Here is a 16,834-nt window from a genome sequence, read left to right as displayed (position 1 = left end):
ACATCCATTACTGATCCCATTGGATGCTGATGACTGACCGAGCTCACTAGTCACATGCACTCATAGCCCATGTGAGGACGTGCAGAAGCACTTGGTTGCGAAGGGAACCAGCAGGCATGTGGGAAGCAGGCTTTGTGGTGACTAGGGCATACTGTACCTTCAGCTTCCCACGGAAAGATGTGGTGGGTTGTTTAAATGTTTTCCAAGAGCTGGTGGGAAGAGAACTCGAGAGATGAGGTAGGCAAGTCTGAGCATAGCTGGTCTGACTGATGGAGGAAGTGGCCAAACAGAAGCCTTTCCTATTGGGTGAGCCGCTTCTGTCAGAGAAGTCAAGGGCCCTGTGCAACTCCAGTGCGATGACAGCACTTGAAGTTTTACATCTCACAGCACAGTGGGGGACCCGAGAGGCATTCGTTAAGGGGTGTGTGGCGGTGAGACTGGGAAACCGCTCAGTGGGTAACAGTGCTCACGGTACAAGAATGTGGGTCTGTTTTCAGATCCCTGGCACGCAAAGTGTCTCCAGCTTGCAGACAGCTTTTCATGGGGCTTCAGTTTCCATAAGCACAAAAGGCAATGCTCATAAACTCCTCATAAACCTTTCTTTCTTTCTTCTTTCTTCCTTCTTTTCTTTCATTTTTGTTTTTGTTTTTCAGAACAGTTTTTCTATGTAGCCTGGGCTCTCCTGGAACTCACAGATATATTGGCATATGTCTATCTCCGGGACTACTGGGCAGAGACAGGCAAATTCTGAGGGCTTTGCTGGCTAGCCAGACTGCCAAGATCAATCAGTTAGCAGAATGTAAGCTAACTCCTGGACACACACACACACACACACACACACACACACACACACACACACACCAGAAATAAAAATAAAATAAAAAGAAAGGACAAATTGTTCATTTATGTCCAGGAGCTGGGCATTCTTCTCCTGCTTTTGAACTCCAAGATTTATACCTATGCTTTCCCTATCCAGTTTTCTCAGGAGACCTTTGACCCTGGACCTAGTCTAAGGAACCACAGGCTTCCTTAGTGATGAAGTCTTTGGGACTTGGCCGAAGTCACACTGCCAGCATCCAAGGGTCTCCCACTTGCAGTTTGTCATGGGACTTCAGTCTCCATAACTACAAAGCAAGCAAACAAAAAACAATGCTCATAAACCCCTCGTGGTCACTGCTGTTGTCTGTGGTTCTCTTTGGAGAACCCTAATACACACCTTAGAAGGATACACGAAGCACACAGGTTTTTTTCCTTTCCTTTCCTTTCCTTTCCTTTTTGTTTCCCTCTCCCTTTCTTCCTTCCTTTCTTTCTTTCCTTCTTCCTTCCTTCCTTCCTTTCTTTCTTTCTTTCTTTCTTTCTTTCTTTCTTTCTTTCTTTCTTATGTTTTTGTTTTTTAAAACAGAGTTTCTCTGTGTAGCCTTGGCTCTTCTGGAACTCACTCTGCAAACCAGGCTGGCCTCAAACTCAGAGATCTGCCTGCTTCTGCCTCCCGAGTGCCGGAATCAAAGGTCTGTGCTACCCCCGGGGGAGCAATGAAGCCCAACACCGCAGAGGCTTTTTCACCTGGGCTACTGGAACATGCAACCCTTGAATCCTAGAACATACCTTAAACTTCTCACCTGCTTGCCCTCCCCTCTTCAGGTGGCTGGTGGGGTGGGTAGAGGTACCTTTGACCACATCCAGAAACCAGCTTAATTCTTTAGGCTCTTTTCTTAAAACCTTGGACTTTCTGACTCTAAGGAAACTGTGTTCTGTCCTGATTCCAGAGACTTCCAGGGAGCGAGCTTCCTTACCTTCACCTCTCTGGGTTATTTAGAGGCACAAGTCTTATGTAATCAGAGGGCTACCATTCACCCCTGAAGCATTTGTCAAATATTAATTGAACACCTCTTCTGAGTAAGCTCACCTATGAACACCCACCCCACCCTGGGTTCTCAGAAGCATGCCCACTCCACCATGTTCTCTGGTGTCCTAGCAACCAGAAGCCCTCACCTGAGCTCTGACAAGGACAGAGGCCATTCCTTGCTGACCACTGTGACTTGCTGCCCCAAGCCTCTCAGGAACTGTTGGTGTACCCATTCAGATAATTGAAAGCCACTACTTTTCCACAAGGACACCCAGAAGCCCTGCCACATCAGCCCAACTCCTGGCAAGATGAGCTTCTCTCTCACCTACACTGAGCTGGTCAACGTAGCCATACCACAGTGTGGGGTAGTGAACTTCAAGGCCCTTCATCTCCTGCTCCAGGGCATCCTAGAGCACATCCAAATCGCTGAGATCAAGAAAGTCCTTTCAGGGGACGAGGACTTCCTTCAAGCTTCACCTGTGATGCTTATACCCAGGGAAGGAGATGCACAGCCCATCATCAACCCAATGAAGAGGCTTAGCAACATCTTTGACCACGTGGTAGACCGGATGGAAAAGATAGAGGTCAAACTGGCTGAGATGCAGGGCATACCCACGACTGCTAAGCTGTTAGAGGATAGCCAGGGGATCAAGCGGCCGGCTGAGGATATGTGGAATAACATCAGGATCCAGAAGAGGATTGAGGGCAACGAGCTAGCCACAGAAAAGGTAAAGCCCCCTTCTGGAGAAGCACTCTAGACCCCGCCTCTCCTCCTACACACCATGTCCCCTCTTCTCCCTTGCGACGGGATATATGTCCCCTTATGGAGAGTAGGTGAGACTTTGTTGGACAGAATTCAGGTTCCAAGCTTGCATCTTTAATTGTATACTGAGGAAAGAAGCCAGACACAACAAACAACATAATTAAAGATCCTGCTTTTGCAAAATACCCCTGAGTAGGCAAATGTTCCTATCCAGAAGCCAGACTGGCAGTTTCCAGGAGACAAGGGGAGGGGCATGGGGCATGGTGATCAGGTGTATATGGGGTTTCCTTTGGGAGTGATGAAGACGTTTGAAACTGTATCAAATCAAAGTGATGGATGATGAACTTCTATGGTGTCAGTACCACTGAATTGTTTATTTAAATTGGGTAATTTGGACTGCAGAGATGGCTCAATGGGTAGTGTTTGCTATATAAACATGAGTATGAATTCAGATTCCATGAACCCATATAAAAGACAGGCACAGTAGCCTGTCTCTCTAATTCAAGTTTTCCTTTTAAATGTATTCCTCTCCCTCTCCCTCTCCCTCTCCCTCCCCTCTCCCTGTCCCTCTCCCTCTCCCTGTCCCTCTCCCTGTCCCTCTCCCTCTTCCTGTCCTTCTACCTGTCCCTCTCCCTCCCCTTCCCCCTCCTTCTTACCCCCCGCCGTGTGTGTGTGTGTGTGTGTGTGTGTGTGTGTGTGTGTGTACTTGTGTGAAGAAACCCTTGGAGGAGACAAGAGGGTGTCAGATCCCCCTAAAACTGGAATTATACCTGGTTGTGAGCCACCCAACATGGGTGCTGGGAACTGAACTTAAGACCTCTGTAAGTCAGACAGGTGGGCACTCCTGAGACTGCAGGGCGGGAGAGACCGCCAATACTTCCCACCCTTGCCCACATCCCTGGCCCAAGAGGAAACTGTATAGGGCCTCTGGGAACAGGAAGATAGGGGCACTCAAGCTGCAGGAGCGCTGTGGTCCAGACACTGCCCGGATCTGAAGGGACCTGGTCAAACAGCTCCCTGCACCCAAATCCCGTGGGAGGGAGAGCTAGACCTTCAGAGGGGCAGACACGCCTGGGAAGCCAGAGGAGACTACTCTCTGCCCACATTTCTGACTCTAGAGGAAAACGCCTAGCGCCATCTGGGCCCCCTGTGCACAGGGACCCGAGAGAAGGCAGGGCAGGCCCTTCTGGTTGCTGCCCTCATGGAGAGCTGAAACCCAGCCCTGAGGAGCGACTCCAGGCCTGAGACCAGAGGTAAGACCAACTTTTCTGCTCCAAGTGACCTGCCTGGTGGACTCAGGACACAGACCCACAGGAACAGCTGAAGACCAGTAGACAGAAATGACTACACGCCTGAAAGCAGAACACTCTGTTCTCATAACTGGCTGAAAGAAAACAGGAAAACAGGTCTATAGCACTCCTGACACACAGGCCTATAGGACAGTCTAGCCACTGTCAGAAATAGCAGAACAAGATTACACCAGAGACAACCTGATGGCGAGAGGCAAGCGCAGGAACCCAAGCAACAGAAACCAAGACTACATGGCATCATCGGAACCCAATTCTCCCACCAAAGCAAACATTGAATATCAAAACACACTGGAAAAGCAAGATCTAGATTTTAAATCACATTTGATCATGATGATGGAGGACTTCAAGGAAGACAAAAGAACTCCCTTAGAGAAATGCAGGAAAACACAAATAAACAAGCAGAAGCCTATAGAGAGGAAACACAAAAATCCCTGAAAAAATTATAGGAAAACACAATCAAACAGGTGAAGGAATTAAAAATGGAAATAGAAGCAATAAAGAAAGCACAAAGGGAGACAATCCTGGATATAGAAAACCAAAGGAAGAGACAAAGAGCCGTAGATACAAGCATCACCAACAGAATACAAGAGATAGAAGAGAGAATCTCAGGAGCTGAAGATTCCATAGAAATCATCGACACAACTGTCAAAGATAATGTAAAATGTAAAAAGCTACTGGCCCAAAACATACAGGAAATCTAGGACACAATGAGAAGATCAAACCTAAGGATAATAGGTATAAAAGAGAGTGAAGACTCCCAACTCAAAAGACTAGAAAATATCTTCAACAAAATCATAGAAGAAAACTTCCCTAACCTAAAGAAAGAGATGCCTATAAACATACAAGAAGTCTACAGAACTCCAAATAGATTGGACCAGAAAAGAAGCTCCTCCCACCACATAATAGTCAAAACACCAAATGTACAAAACAAAGAAAAAATATTAAAAGCAGTAAGGGAAAAAGGTCAAGTAACATATAAAGGCAGACCTATCAGAATTACACCAGACTTCTCACCAGAGACTATGAAAGATATGTCCAGAAGATCCTGGACAGATGTCATACAGACCTTAAGAGAACACAAATGCCAGCCCAGGTTACTGTATCCAGGAAAACTGTCAATTAACATAGATGGAGAAACCAAGATATTCCATGACAAAACCAAATTTACACAATATCTTTCTACAAATCCAGCCTACAAAGGATAATAAATGGTAAAGCCCAATTCAAGGAGGCGAGCTACACTAGAAAAAGCAAGAAACTAATCATTTTGCAACAATACAAAGAGAAAACAAACACACAAACATAATCTCACATCCAAACACGAATATAACAGAAAGCAACAATCACTATTCTTTAATATCTCTCAACATCAATGGACTCAATTCCCCAATAAAAAGACACAGATTAACAAACTGGATACGTGATGAGGACCCAACATTTTGCTGCCTACAGGAAACACACCTCAGAGACAAAGACAGCACTACCTCAGAGTTAAAGGCTGGAAAACAACTTTCCAAGCAAATGGTTTGAAGAAGCAAGCTGGAGTAGCCATTCTAATATCAAATAAAACTGATTTTTAACCAAAAGTCATCAAAAAAGATAAGGAAGGATACTTCATATTCATCAAAGGAAAAATCCACCAAGATGAACTTTCAATCCTAAATATTTATGCTCCAAATACAAGGGCACCTACATACATAAAAGAAACCTCAAAGCACACATGGACAGATCATGGAAACAGAAATTAAACAGAGACATAGACAGACTAAGAGAAGTCATGAACCAAATGGACTTAAGAGATATTTTTAGAACATTCTATCCTAAAACAAAATGATATACCTTCTTCTCACCACCTCATGGTACTTTCTCCAAAATTGACCATATAATTGGTCATAAAACAGGCCTCAACAGATACAGAAAGATAGAAATAATCCCATGTGTCCTATCAGACCACCACGGGTTAAAGCTGGTCTTCAATAACAATAAGGAAAGAATGCCCACATATACATGGAAGTTGAACAATGCTCTATTCAATGATAACCTGGTCAAGGAAGAAATAAAGAAAGAAATTAAAGACTTCTTAGAATTTAATGAAAATGAGGGTACAACATACCCAAACTTATGGGACACAATGAAAGCTGTGCTAAGAGGAAAACTCATAGCTCTGAGTGCCTACAGAAAGAAACAGGAGAGAGCATATATCAGCAGCTTGACAGCACACCTAAAAGCTCTAGAACAAAAAGAAACAAATACACCCAGGAGGAGTAGAAGGCAGGAAATAATCAAACTCAGAGCTGAAATCAACCAAGTAGAAACAAAAAAGACTATACAAAGAAACAACAGAACCAAAAGCTGGTTCTTTGAGAAAATCAACAAGATAGATAAACCATTAGCCAGACTAACCAGAGGACACAGAGAGTGTGTCCAAATTAACAAAATCAAAAATGAAAAGGGAGAGGTTGGGGATTTAGCTCAGTGGTAGCACACTTGCCTAGCAAGTGCAAGACCCTGGGTTCAGTTCCCAGCTCCGAAAAAAAGAAGAAGAAAAAAAAAAGAAAAGAAATGAAAAGTGAGACATAACAACAGAATCAGAGGAAATTAAAAAAATCATCACATCCTACTACAAAAGCCTATATTCAATAAAACTTGAAAATCTGGAAGAAATGGACAATTTCCTAGACAGATACCAGGTACCAAGTTAAATCTGGAACAGATTGCTAAGACTGAACCCCAGTGAACTAGACTGTGGGGGTGAGGGCGGCAATGGGGGGAGGGTTGGGAGGGGAACACCCATAAGGAAGGGGAGGGGGGAGGGGGATGTTTGCCCGGAAACCGGGAAAGGGAATAACACTCGAAATGTATATAAGAAAAACACAAGTTAAAAAAAAAAAAAAAAAAAAAAAAGAAAAAAAATCTGGAACAGATAAACCAGTTAAACAACCCCATAACTCCTAAAGAAATAGAAGCAGTCATTAAAGGTCTCCCAACCAAAAAGAGCCCAGGTCTAGATGGGTTCAGTGCAGAATTCTATCAGACCTTCATAGAAGATCGCATACCAATACTATCCAAAGTATTCCACAAAATTGAAACAGATGGAGCGCTACCGAATTCCTTCTATGAAGCCACAATTACTCTTATACCTAAACCACACAAAGACCCAACAAAGAAAGAGAACTTCAGACCAATTTCCCCTATGAATATCGACGCAAAAATACTCAATAAAATTCTTACAAACAGAATCAAAGAGCACATCAAAATAATCATCCATCATGATCAAGCAGGCTTCATCCCAGGCATGCAGGGATGGTTTAATATATGGAAAACCATCAACATAATCCACTATATAAACAAACTGAAAGATAAAAACCACATGATCATTTCATTAGATGCTGAGAAAGCATTTGACAAAATTCAACACCCCTTCATGATAAAAGTCCTCGAAAGAATAGGAATCCAAGGCCCATACATAAACATAGTAAAAGCCATATACAGCAAACCAGTAGCTAATATTAAACTAAATGGAGAGAAACTTGAAGCAATCCCACTAAAATCAGGGACTAGACAAGGCTGCCCACTCTCTCCCTACTTATTCAATATAGTTCTTGAAGTTCTAGCCAGAGTAATCAGACAACAAAAGGAAATCAAGGGGATACAGATTGGTAAAGAAGAAGTCAAAATATCATATTTGCAGATGATATGACAGTATATTTAAGTGATCCCAAAAGTTCCACCAGAGAACTAATAACATGATAAACACCTTCAGCAAAGTGGCTGGGTATAAAATTAACTCAAATAAATCAGTAGCCTTCCTCCACACAAAAGAGAAACAAGCCGAGAAAGAAATTAGGGAAACGACACCCTTCATAATAGATCCAAATAATATAAAATACCTCGGTGTAGGGGTTGGGGATTTAGCTCAGTGGTAGGGCGCTTGCCTAGCAAGCGCAAGGCCCTGGGTTCAGTCCCCAGCTCCGAAAAAAGGAAAAGGAAAAAAAAAAACAAAAAACCTCAGTGTGACTTTAACCAAGCAAGTGAAAGATCTGTATGATAAGAACGTCAAGCCTCGGGCTGGAGAGATGGCTCAGCGGTTAAGAGCACTGACTGCTCTTCCAGGGGTCCTGAGTTCAATTCCCAGCAACCACATGGTGGCTCATAACCATCTGTAATGGGATTCAGTGCCTCTTCTGGTGTGTCTAAAGAGAGTGACAGTGCACTCATGTAAAATAAACAAATAAATCTTAAAAAAAAAAAAAAAGAACGTCAAGCCTCTGAAGAAATTGAAGAAGATCTCAGAAGATGGAAAGATCTCCCATGCTCATGGATTGGCAGGATTAATATAGTAAAAATGGCCATTTTACCAAAAGTGATCTACAGATTCAATGCAATCCCCATCAAAATACCAATCCAATTCTTCAAAGAGTTAGACAGAACAATTTGCAAATTCATCTGGAATAAGAAAAAACCCAGGATAGCTAAAACTCTCCTCAACAATAAAAGGACTTCCAGGGGAATCACTATCCTTGAACTCAAGCAGTATTACAGAGCAATAGTGATAAAAACTGCATGGTATTGGTACAGAGACAGACAGATAGACCAATGGAACAGAATTGAAGACCCAGAAATGAACCCACACACCTATGGTCACTTGATTTTTTGACAAAGGAGCCAAAACCATCCAATGGAAAAAGATAGCATTTTCAGCAAATGGTGCTGGTTCAACTGGAGGTCAGCATGTAGAAGAATGCAGATCCATGCTTATCACCCTGTACAAAGCTTAAGTCCAAGTGGATCAAGGACGTTCACATCAAACCAGATACACTCAAACTAATAGAAGAAAAAGTGGGGAAGAATCTCGAACACATGGGCACTGGAGAAAATTTCCTGAACAAAACACCAACGGCTTATGCTCTAAGATCAAGAATCCACAGATGGGATCTCATAAAACTGCAAAGCTTCTGTAAAGCAAAAGACACTGTGGTTAGGACAAAACGGCAACCAACAGATTGGGGAAAGATCTTTACAATCCTACAACTGATAGAGGGCTCATATCCAAAATATACAAAGAACTCAAGAAGTTAGACTTCAGGGAGACAAATAACCTATTAAAAAATGAGATTCAGCTGGGATTTAGCTCAGCGGTAGAGCGCTACCTAGGAAGCGCAAGGTCCTGGTTAGGTCCCCAGCTCGAAAAAAAAAAAAAAATGAGATTCAGAGGTGGAGTTCCGGCAGCATCTAGAGAGCAAGCAGCACAAAAGCAAGGTGTCCGAGCAGCGGTACAGGAGCGAGATGGAGACCTGGGCTATGTTCAGTGACGGCCGTCCTCACAGAGAAGCCTGTCCTGCCTGTTTGCCTTCTGTCGACCTGCCTTGCTTTGTGGTCCTCCATGCCTATATTCCTCATTCCTCTGCTTAGTGCGAGTAACCTGCAGTGGTACCATGAGCTGTCAGGTCGGGGTGGGCGAGGGAAGTGTCTCTCATTAGTCACGACAATGCTCTTTTGGGCCAGCTGTGTTAAACAACTCACAGTGGTGTGTGAGCTTCCTGCCCCCTCAGGTGTAACTTCTTATCTTGGCCAACTTCTGGTTAAGCAGTAGTAGCCTGACCATGTAGAGCCATGAATATTTAAAAATGGCACCCACTTTTGCAGTTTTAGTTTTACGCACATTAGACGAATTGACTTGAGTTCTTCTGATTATAGAGGAGACAGGTAAACGGAAATTCCCGTTTCCTGATGCTCCTGGGAACCATTACTCCAGTGTGGTGTTGGTAAGATGTGCTGTGATGGTGTGTGCATGGGTCTCTCAGCAGCCCCTGGTTCTCTGTGGCATAACTCTCCCCCCGTAATTGACACATAGGTTTTCTTGAATTCATATATGTCCAGAATACTATGTTCTTCTGGACATGTGAACTGCACACATGTAATCCTATCTCCTCCCGTACTTAGATCAGCTTCTCCACTCACCCCATTCTCTTGGCCCAGATGTGCCGGCAGTTTCGGAGACCCAGATTTGACTAATGAGTTGAAGATGGATATTCTTTTAGAAAATATATTTTCAGATGATTCAAGGAAATGCAAGGATGTGTTTGATATTTCGATTTGGAATTCTATTTTCATTGATGATTGTGTGAACTCCTGGGACAGTCATTCCATGGCTTTTTGACGATTGCATCCTGACACTGCCCTGACATGGGTGTGCCTGGAAAATACCCACCTGCTGTTCTCTCTCTCTCTCTCTCTCCTCCTTCTTTCCTTTTTCTCTTTCTTCCTTCCTCTTTCTTTCTTTCTTTCTTTCTTTCTTTCTTTCTTTCTTTCTTTCTTTCTTTCTTTCTAAGCTGATCAAGTTTCAGTGTCATTTCCAATAGAAAAACATACAAACATTGCATTTTCTTCTTTGCCTCCTTGAAGAGACTGAAAAACACAGATGACTTTGGTGTCTAATGATTATAATGGGATTCTTATTTTTAAATAAAAAGTCGTAGTGTATGTCTAGACGGGAAAAAAAATGAGGTTTAGAGCTAAACAAAGAATTCACAGCTGAGGAATGCTGAATAGCTGAGAAGCACCTAAAGAAATGCTCAACATCTTTAGTCATAAGGGAAATGCAAATCAAAACAACCCTGAGATTCCACCTCATACCAGTCAGAATGGCTAAGATCAAAAACTCCGGCAACAGCAGATGCTGGCGAGGATGCGGAGAAAGAGGAACACTCCTCCATTGTTGGTGGGATTGCAGACTGGTACAACCATTCTGGAAATCAGTCTGGAGGTTCTTCAGAAAATTGGACATTGAACTACCTGAGGACCCATCTATACCTCTGTTGGGCATATACCCAAAAGATGCCCCAACATATAACAAAGACACATGCTCCACTATGTTCATAGCGCCTTATTTATAATAGCCAGAAGCTGGAAAGAACCCAGATGCCTTTCAACAGAGGAATAGATACAGAAAATGTGGTACATCTACACAATGGAATATTACTCAGCTATCAAAAACAATGACTTGATGAAATGAAATTGATAGGCAAATGGATGGACCTGGAAAATATGATCTTGAGTGAGGTAACCCAATCACAGAAAAACACACATGGTATGCACTCATTGATAAGTGGATATTAGCCCCAATGCTCGAATTACCCTAGATGCACAGAACACATGAAACTCAAGAAGGATGACCAAAATGCGAATGCTTCACTCTTTCTTTAAAAGCGGAACAAGAATAGCCTTGGGAGGGGATAGGGAGGCAAAGTTTAGAGCAGAGACTGAAGGAATGCCCATTCAAAGCCTGCCCAACATGTGGCCCATACATATACAGCCACCCAATTAGACAAGATGGATGAAGCAAAGAAGTGCAGACTGGCAGGTACTGGATGTAGATCTCTCTGGAGAGACACAGCCAGAATACGGCAAATACGTAGGCAAATGCCAGCAGCAAACCACTGAACTGAGAACAGGACCCCCGTTGAAGGAATCAGAGAAAGGACTGAAAGAGCTCGAAGGGGCTTGAGACCCTATATGAACAACAATGCCAGAGCTTCCAGGGACTAATCCACTACCCAAAGACTATACATGGACTGACCCTGGACTCCAACCTCATAGGTAGCAATGAATAGCCTAGTAAGATCACCAGTGGAAGGGGAAGCCCTTGGTCCTGCCAAGACTGAACCCTCCAGTGAATGGATTGTTGGGGGGAGGGTGGTAATGTGGGGAGGATGGGGAGGGGGGCACCCATCTAGAAGGGGAGGGGGGGGGTTAGGGGAATGTTAGCCTGGAAACTGGGAAAGGGAATAACAATTGTAATGTAAATAAGAAATACTCAAGTTAATAAAGGTGGAGAAAAAAAAAAAAAAAGACCTCTGTAAGTATAATGCAAGTTCTTCACTGCTGAGACATCTTTCTAGGCCCAATTCCAATTCAATTATGATGAGCTGAGAAGTAGAGAGAGGAAATTTCCCAGAAATCAAAGGCCAGATAGCCTGTCAATCAGAGCATTACTGAGGCTCTGCCTCTAACAAGGTAGCAGGACTGACACCTAGGGGTGCACTCTGGTTCCTGTATGCTCAGCACACATGTTCCTGCACTTGCATAGCACCACGTACAAATACACAAAGATCTTTTTTTGTTTGTTGTTTTTAGGGTTTGTAGGGTTGGGTTTGTTTTGGTTTTTTTGGGTTTTTTGTTGTTGTTGTTGTTGTTGTTGTTGTTGTTGTTGTTTTTGTTTTTCAATACAGGGTTTTTCTGTGCAGTCCTTCCTGTCCTAGAACTCACTCTGTAGATCAGGCTGGCTTGGAACTCACAGAGATCCACCTGCCTCTGTCTTCTGAGTTCTGGGGCTAACGGTGTGTGCCACCGCTTCTCGGACGCGCACAGGTGTTTAAATGGCTGTTTTGGCTGAGGAAGCAGCTCAGTTGGTAGAATTGCTTGCCTGCATATGTGAGGCCCTGGGTTGGATCCTTAGCCCCAAATAAAAGCAAAAATGTGGCACACACTTGCAATATAATATTTGGGAGATAGAGGCTGGAGGGTCAGAAATTCAAGGGAAATCCCACACCAGCCTGGTACATAGGACCCCTAGTCAAATAATAATATCAAAAAATACTGTGTCATGTGACTCTTCAATAAAAAAAAAAAAAAAGAGGCTGAATGGTGGTGATGCATGTCTTTAATCCCAGCACTTGGGAGGCAGAGGTAGATGGATCTCTGTGAGTTCAAGGCCAGCCTGGTCTACAGAGTGAGTTTCAGCACAACCAGGGCTACACACAGAGAAACCCTATCTGAAAATATCAATTAATATGAGGATCTATCATCAGGGAGACACTCTCGTCATCATGATAATAGGAGTTTCAACTTGCCTAGAGACACACATAAAATGAATGAATACAAATCCATGAGAAGCAGCCATGTAAAAGGTAATTATCCCTATCCTGTAGATGAGAGGTATCTATAGTTGATACTCAGCAATGCTTTACGATTTGCTGGAGGCTCCACAGCCAGTAATGCTGAAACCAGGAGTCCAGCGCTTGACTCAGATCCCTACCTAGGAATGCCACACCCCAATTCTTCCTACTCTAGGATGTAGTTCTATCAACAAAACCAGTTCAAAAAGAATAAGAAAAGAAAACCAGGGGCTGGAGAGATAAATCAGCAATTAAAAACATTTGTTGTGCTAGACTTTGGGGATGGACATTTTTAATCCCAGCATTTAGGAGACAGAAACATGTGGATTTCTGAGTTTGAAGTCAGCCTGGTCTACAGAGTGAGTTCCAAGATGTCAGGATACACAGAAAAGCCCTGTGTATCCCGTCCCTCTGTGTATCCCTCTTCAGCCCAAATTACAAAAAAAGAAGAAAGGAAGAAAGAAAGAAAGAAAGAAAGAAAGAAAGAAAGAAAGAAAGGAAAAGAGAAAAGGAAAGGAAAGAAAGAAAGAAGAAAGATCAAAAACAAAACAAAAGAAAAAAAAAACCGCCTGCTGTTCTTACAAAGGACCTGGGTTCAATCCCCAGTTCCCAGATTCACAGTCATCCATAATCTCCATTCCAATGCTCTCTTCTAACCTTCAAGGACGCCAGGCGTGAATATGGTGTACACACAAATATGCAGGAAAAACATCTACACATACAATAAAATGAATAAATCTTTAAAATTTTTTTAAATGAAAAGGAGAGAGAAACAAAGCCTTTAAGATGGCTCAGAAGGTAAAGCTGCTTACCACCAAGCCTGACGACCCAAGTTGAACCCCTCGGAGCTACATGGTGGAAGGAGAGAACTGACTCCACAAGTTATCCTCTGATCTCCATGAATTCCCTGAATCTGCATGCATATACACACAGAGAGAATAATAATAAATGTAATTAATTTAAAAGGGGGAGGGGAAGGAAACATCCAGGTGTATTTTCCAACCCTTAGGAAGGTGAGGCAAGAGATGCTTAGGTTCAAGGCTGGCCCGAACCGTCTATCAAACTGTCTCAAGGACCAACGGTCTAGTGCAGTGGTAGTATAGTGTCCTAGAAAGCATATGGCCCTGGGCTTCATCTCTACTGAAGAAGAATTGTTAACTGGAGAACTGGACTCTCACCCACTGCTGCGAGGAATGTAAGAAGGTGCAACTCCTCTGGAACGCAGCTCACAGGCCTCAAGAGGTGAAACAGTGTTACCATGTGACTATGGCAACCGCTCCACTCTGGGGTATGAAATCAAAAGAACTGAAAAGAGATTCAACCAAACGCCTGCACTCTGGTGTACCTAACAGAAGCTAGCCAAATGTCTCTCAGCTGAGGGTACTTCTGTACTGACCCCCACATCCATTTAGAGCCATGGGCCTTGAGCAGCTCGCCCTCCACCACCGTTCTATAGTCTGTGAAATGGAGATCAAAGTTGTAACTCCTTCTTGAGCTTCTGCTGTGTAGAGGACAGGTCCTTGACACTCAGCTAGCACTAAGTAAATCCTAGGCCTTGTGAGACATGGGGTGGAGGGGGTGGGGAGATATAGTCTGGGCTGAGAGCCAGGAACAAGACTGCAGGTCTAGACTGAGTGAAGCCAGACTGAATGAAGCACTGGGTTCAGGAATTCCTCTCTTCCACTCTCCACCAGTCTATGAGCCCTGATGGTTAGAAGAACCCTAGACTAGAGAGAAGTAGAGAATTGTCACTGGTTTAGAGATAGGAAGGGCTTTTCTCACCCCTAGTGTGTGGCAGTCATTAGAGTTATACCAGTCACCCAACAAGTCTCAAACGGGAGCCTAAACTGGCACCAGCCACAGAGAGGCTGCTGGGTCTGACCGAGGGGCTGCAGGTATGAGATCTTCAACTCAGGAGTTTGTAGAGATGATGAAAGAAACAGGCTGCCGCCTATCTCAGTGTCGTGACTTTCCTGGGCTGTACGCCTGTCCCATTTCCTTCCCCGCTTCCCCTTTGCTCTCTCTCCAGGAAAACAGTGTCACTGTGTACCATGTGAGCCGCACACTGCCCTAGTTAGCACCTTTAAGCTCTGGAGTAATTCTACAAGGCACGTGTTTATTAATTCCAGTTTTCAAATGCTGAAGTGGAGGTACAGGTTAACTGAGCCATTTGAGGTCATTTTGTTGGGAAACAGAAGCTATCAAAGCCCAGCAGAGTAGGCAGGGGGAGTTAACTCCAGCCCTTTCTGCTAGTAGGAAAGGGTGGGGCTTGTTGATTGTCGATGGATGTTTTCTTTTTTTTTTTTTTTCTTTTTTTCGGAGCTGGGGACCGAACCCAGGGCCTTGTGCTTGCTAGGCAAGTGCTCTACCGCTGAGCTAAATCCCCAACCCCATGTTTTCTTATCCCAGAATTGTAGTTGGAATTCACACAAACCAGGGCCAAAGAGACAGCTCAGCTGATAAAATGCCCACCTAGCATGCATGAAGCCTTGGGTTCTACCCCAGCAACACGTAAGCTGGGTATGAGGCTGCGTCCCAGCACGAGAGTGATACAGAAAGGTCTGGGGTTCATAGTCATCCTTGATTAATATTCAGTTCAGGGCTGGTCTGGGCCACATGAGAGCCCACCTTAGAAAAATATTTTCGATTAATTGTAAACCATACATTACATTATACAACCTCAGGGAGTCTCATGAGGAGCACAGGAGCCTGAGACTGTGGAGTGCAGGAGAGTGCAGAAACCCTGTCTGGCCAACACAGCCAGGTCTCACACCAGGCTAAAGAGCCAAGCAATACAGAAAGGAGTGTCAGCCAGTCTGCTGAGGAGATGCTCTGGGAGTCCATTTATATAAAGTGTCCAGAAAAGGCCAATCTGAAGAGTCAGAGAGAAGATTTGTAGTTTCTAGGAAGAAGTGGCATGAGGAGTGACTGCTAATGGAGAAAGAAATTTTTTGCAGGGCAATAAAATGTCTTGAAGTTATGCAAAAGCATGCGTTCAGGATCAGAACAGAGCAGGTATGCCTGGGCCAGCACCAGCCTTGTTGGGCTTCAAGACAACACTTCTGGAGACAAGTCTGCCCCTGATGGCTCAGGGCCTTATGGTAGGATAGGTGGATACAGATGTTAGACGTGTAGCCACAGCCTGCCTCAAGGGACTTTGGCCTTGATGAGTAAAGGCTTCTAGAATTCTCACGTGCCCTGAGAAGCTGAGGAAGACCACCTCCTCTGCTCAAGAAAGGCCTCATGGACAGGATCAGACCTGGCACTGCAGCCCCAAGAGGACTGTCTGTACCAATAAGGAATGCTCCAGCCATTCAAGCACGCTGCCAGCGACCCACTGGATGAAGTTGCCATGGTACTGTACAAAAACAATGGGAGCTGCTTAGGTAAGTGTCTGCCTGAGCTAGACAGTGAGGATGGCAGGCCAGATGTCACAGACATGAGATGCTGGGACCACCTCCACAGCGCCCTTCCACCTCCTTTCTCTGCAATGCTTGGGTCATGGTATCCTGCCACCTTCACATCCCTCCTTTAAGGGCATAAGAAGACACTGTCGCTCTCAATACTCACTGGAGAAGGCAGGAGGTGCCTGGAAACCAACACAAACACCGGAGGGTTAGACTGTCAGGTTTCTCTGTCCTCTGTCCCAATACTATATTGATGTGGTGGGTAGGATCACTCTCTATGGCTTGGAACTGTCCTGTGCATTGGAGGGTGTCGAGTAACACCCACAGACACTGGAAGGGCCACCTTCTTACCACCACTGAAAACACCTCCGCATACTGCCAGGCGCCCACCAACCCGGGTGAGGACTGCTGGATTAAGAAACCTGGGCTCCAGGCTGGGGACCTGGAGAGGCAGTCCTTAACTTCAAGGTCAGGTTGGTCTATATATCAGGTTCAAGGTCAGCTGTAACTAGATAGCCAGATCCCTATCTTAGGAAGAGAGGGAGGATGGAAAGGAGAGATGAAGGGAAAGAGAGGGAGAGAAGGAGGGAGGGAAAGAAAGAAAACTGTCA

At 44.3% G+C, this 16,834-nt stretch overlaps 1 protein-coding gene across 1 annotated transcript in view; it reads left to right on the top strand.

Annotated features, from left to right (window-relative positions):
• Nucleotides 1-2,154: 2,154 nt before the first annotated feature.
• The window catches only part of C9H16orf96 (chromosome 9 C16orf96 homolog), a 43,897-nt gene continuing 29,217 nt past the window's right edge, over nt 2,155-16,834 (top strand). Inside the window, exon 1 of the mRNA XM_032913910.1 lies at nt 2,155-2,574. Within this exon, the coding sequence (XP_032769801.1) occupies nt 2,155-2,574 (420 nt within the window). The remainder of the gene's footprint in view (nt 2,575-16,834) is intronic.

This window comes from Rattus rattus, chromosome 9 (assembly GCF_011064425.1).
Source record: "Rattus rattus isolate New Zealand chromosome 9, Rrattus_CSIRO_v1, whole genome shotgun sequence".
NCBI classification, from domain to species: Eukaryota; Metazoa; Chordata; class Mammalia; order Rodentia; family Muridae; genus Rattus; species Rattus rattus.
Note: the sequence above shows the minus strand (reverse complement) of the source record. Positions and strands in the feature narration are given on the sequence as shown.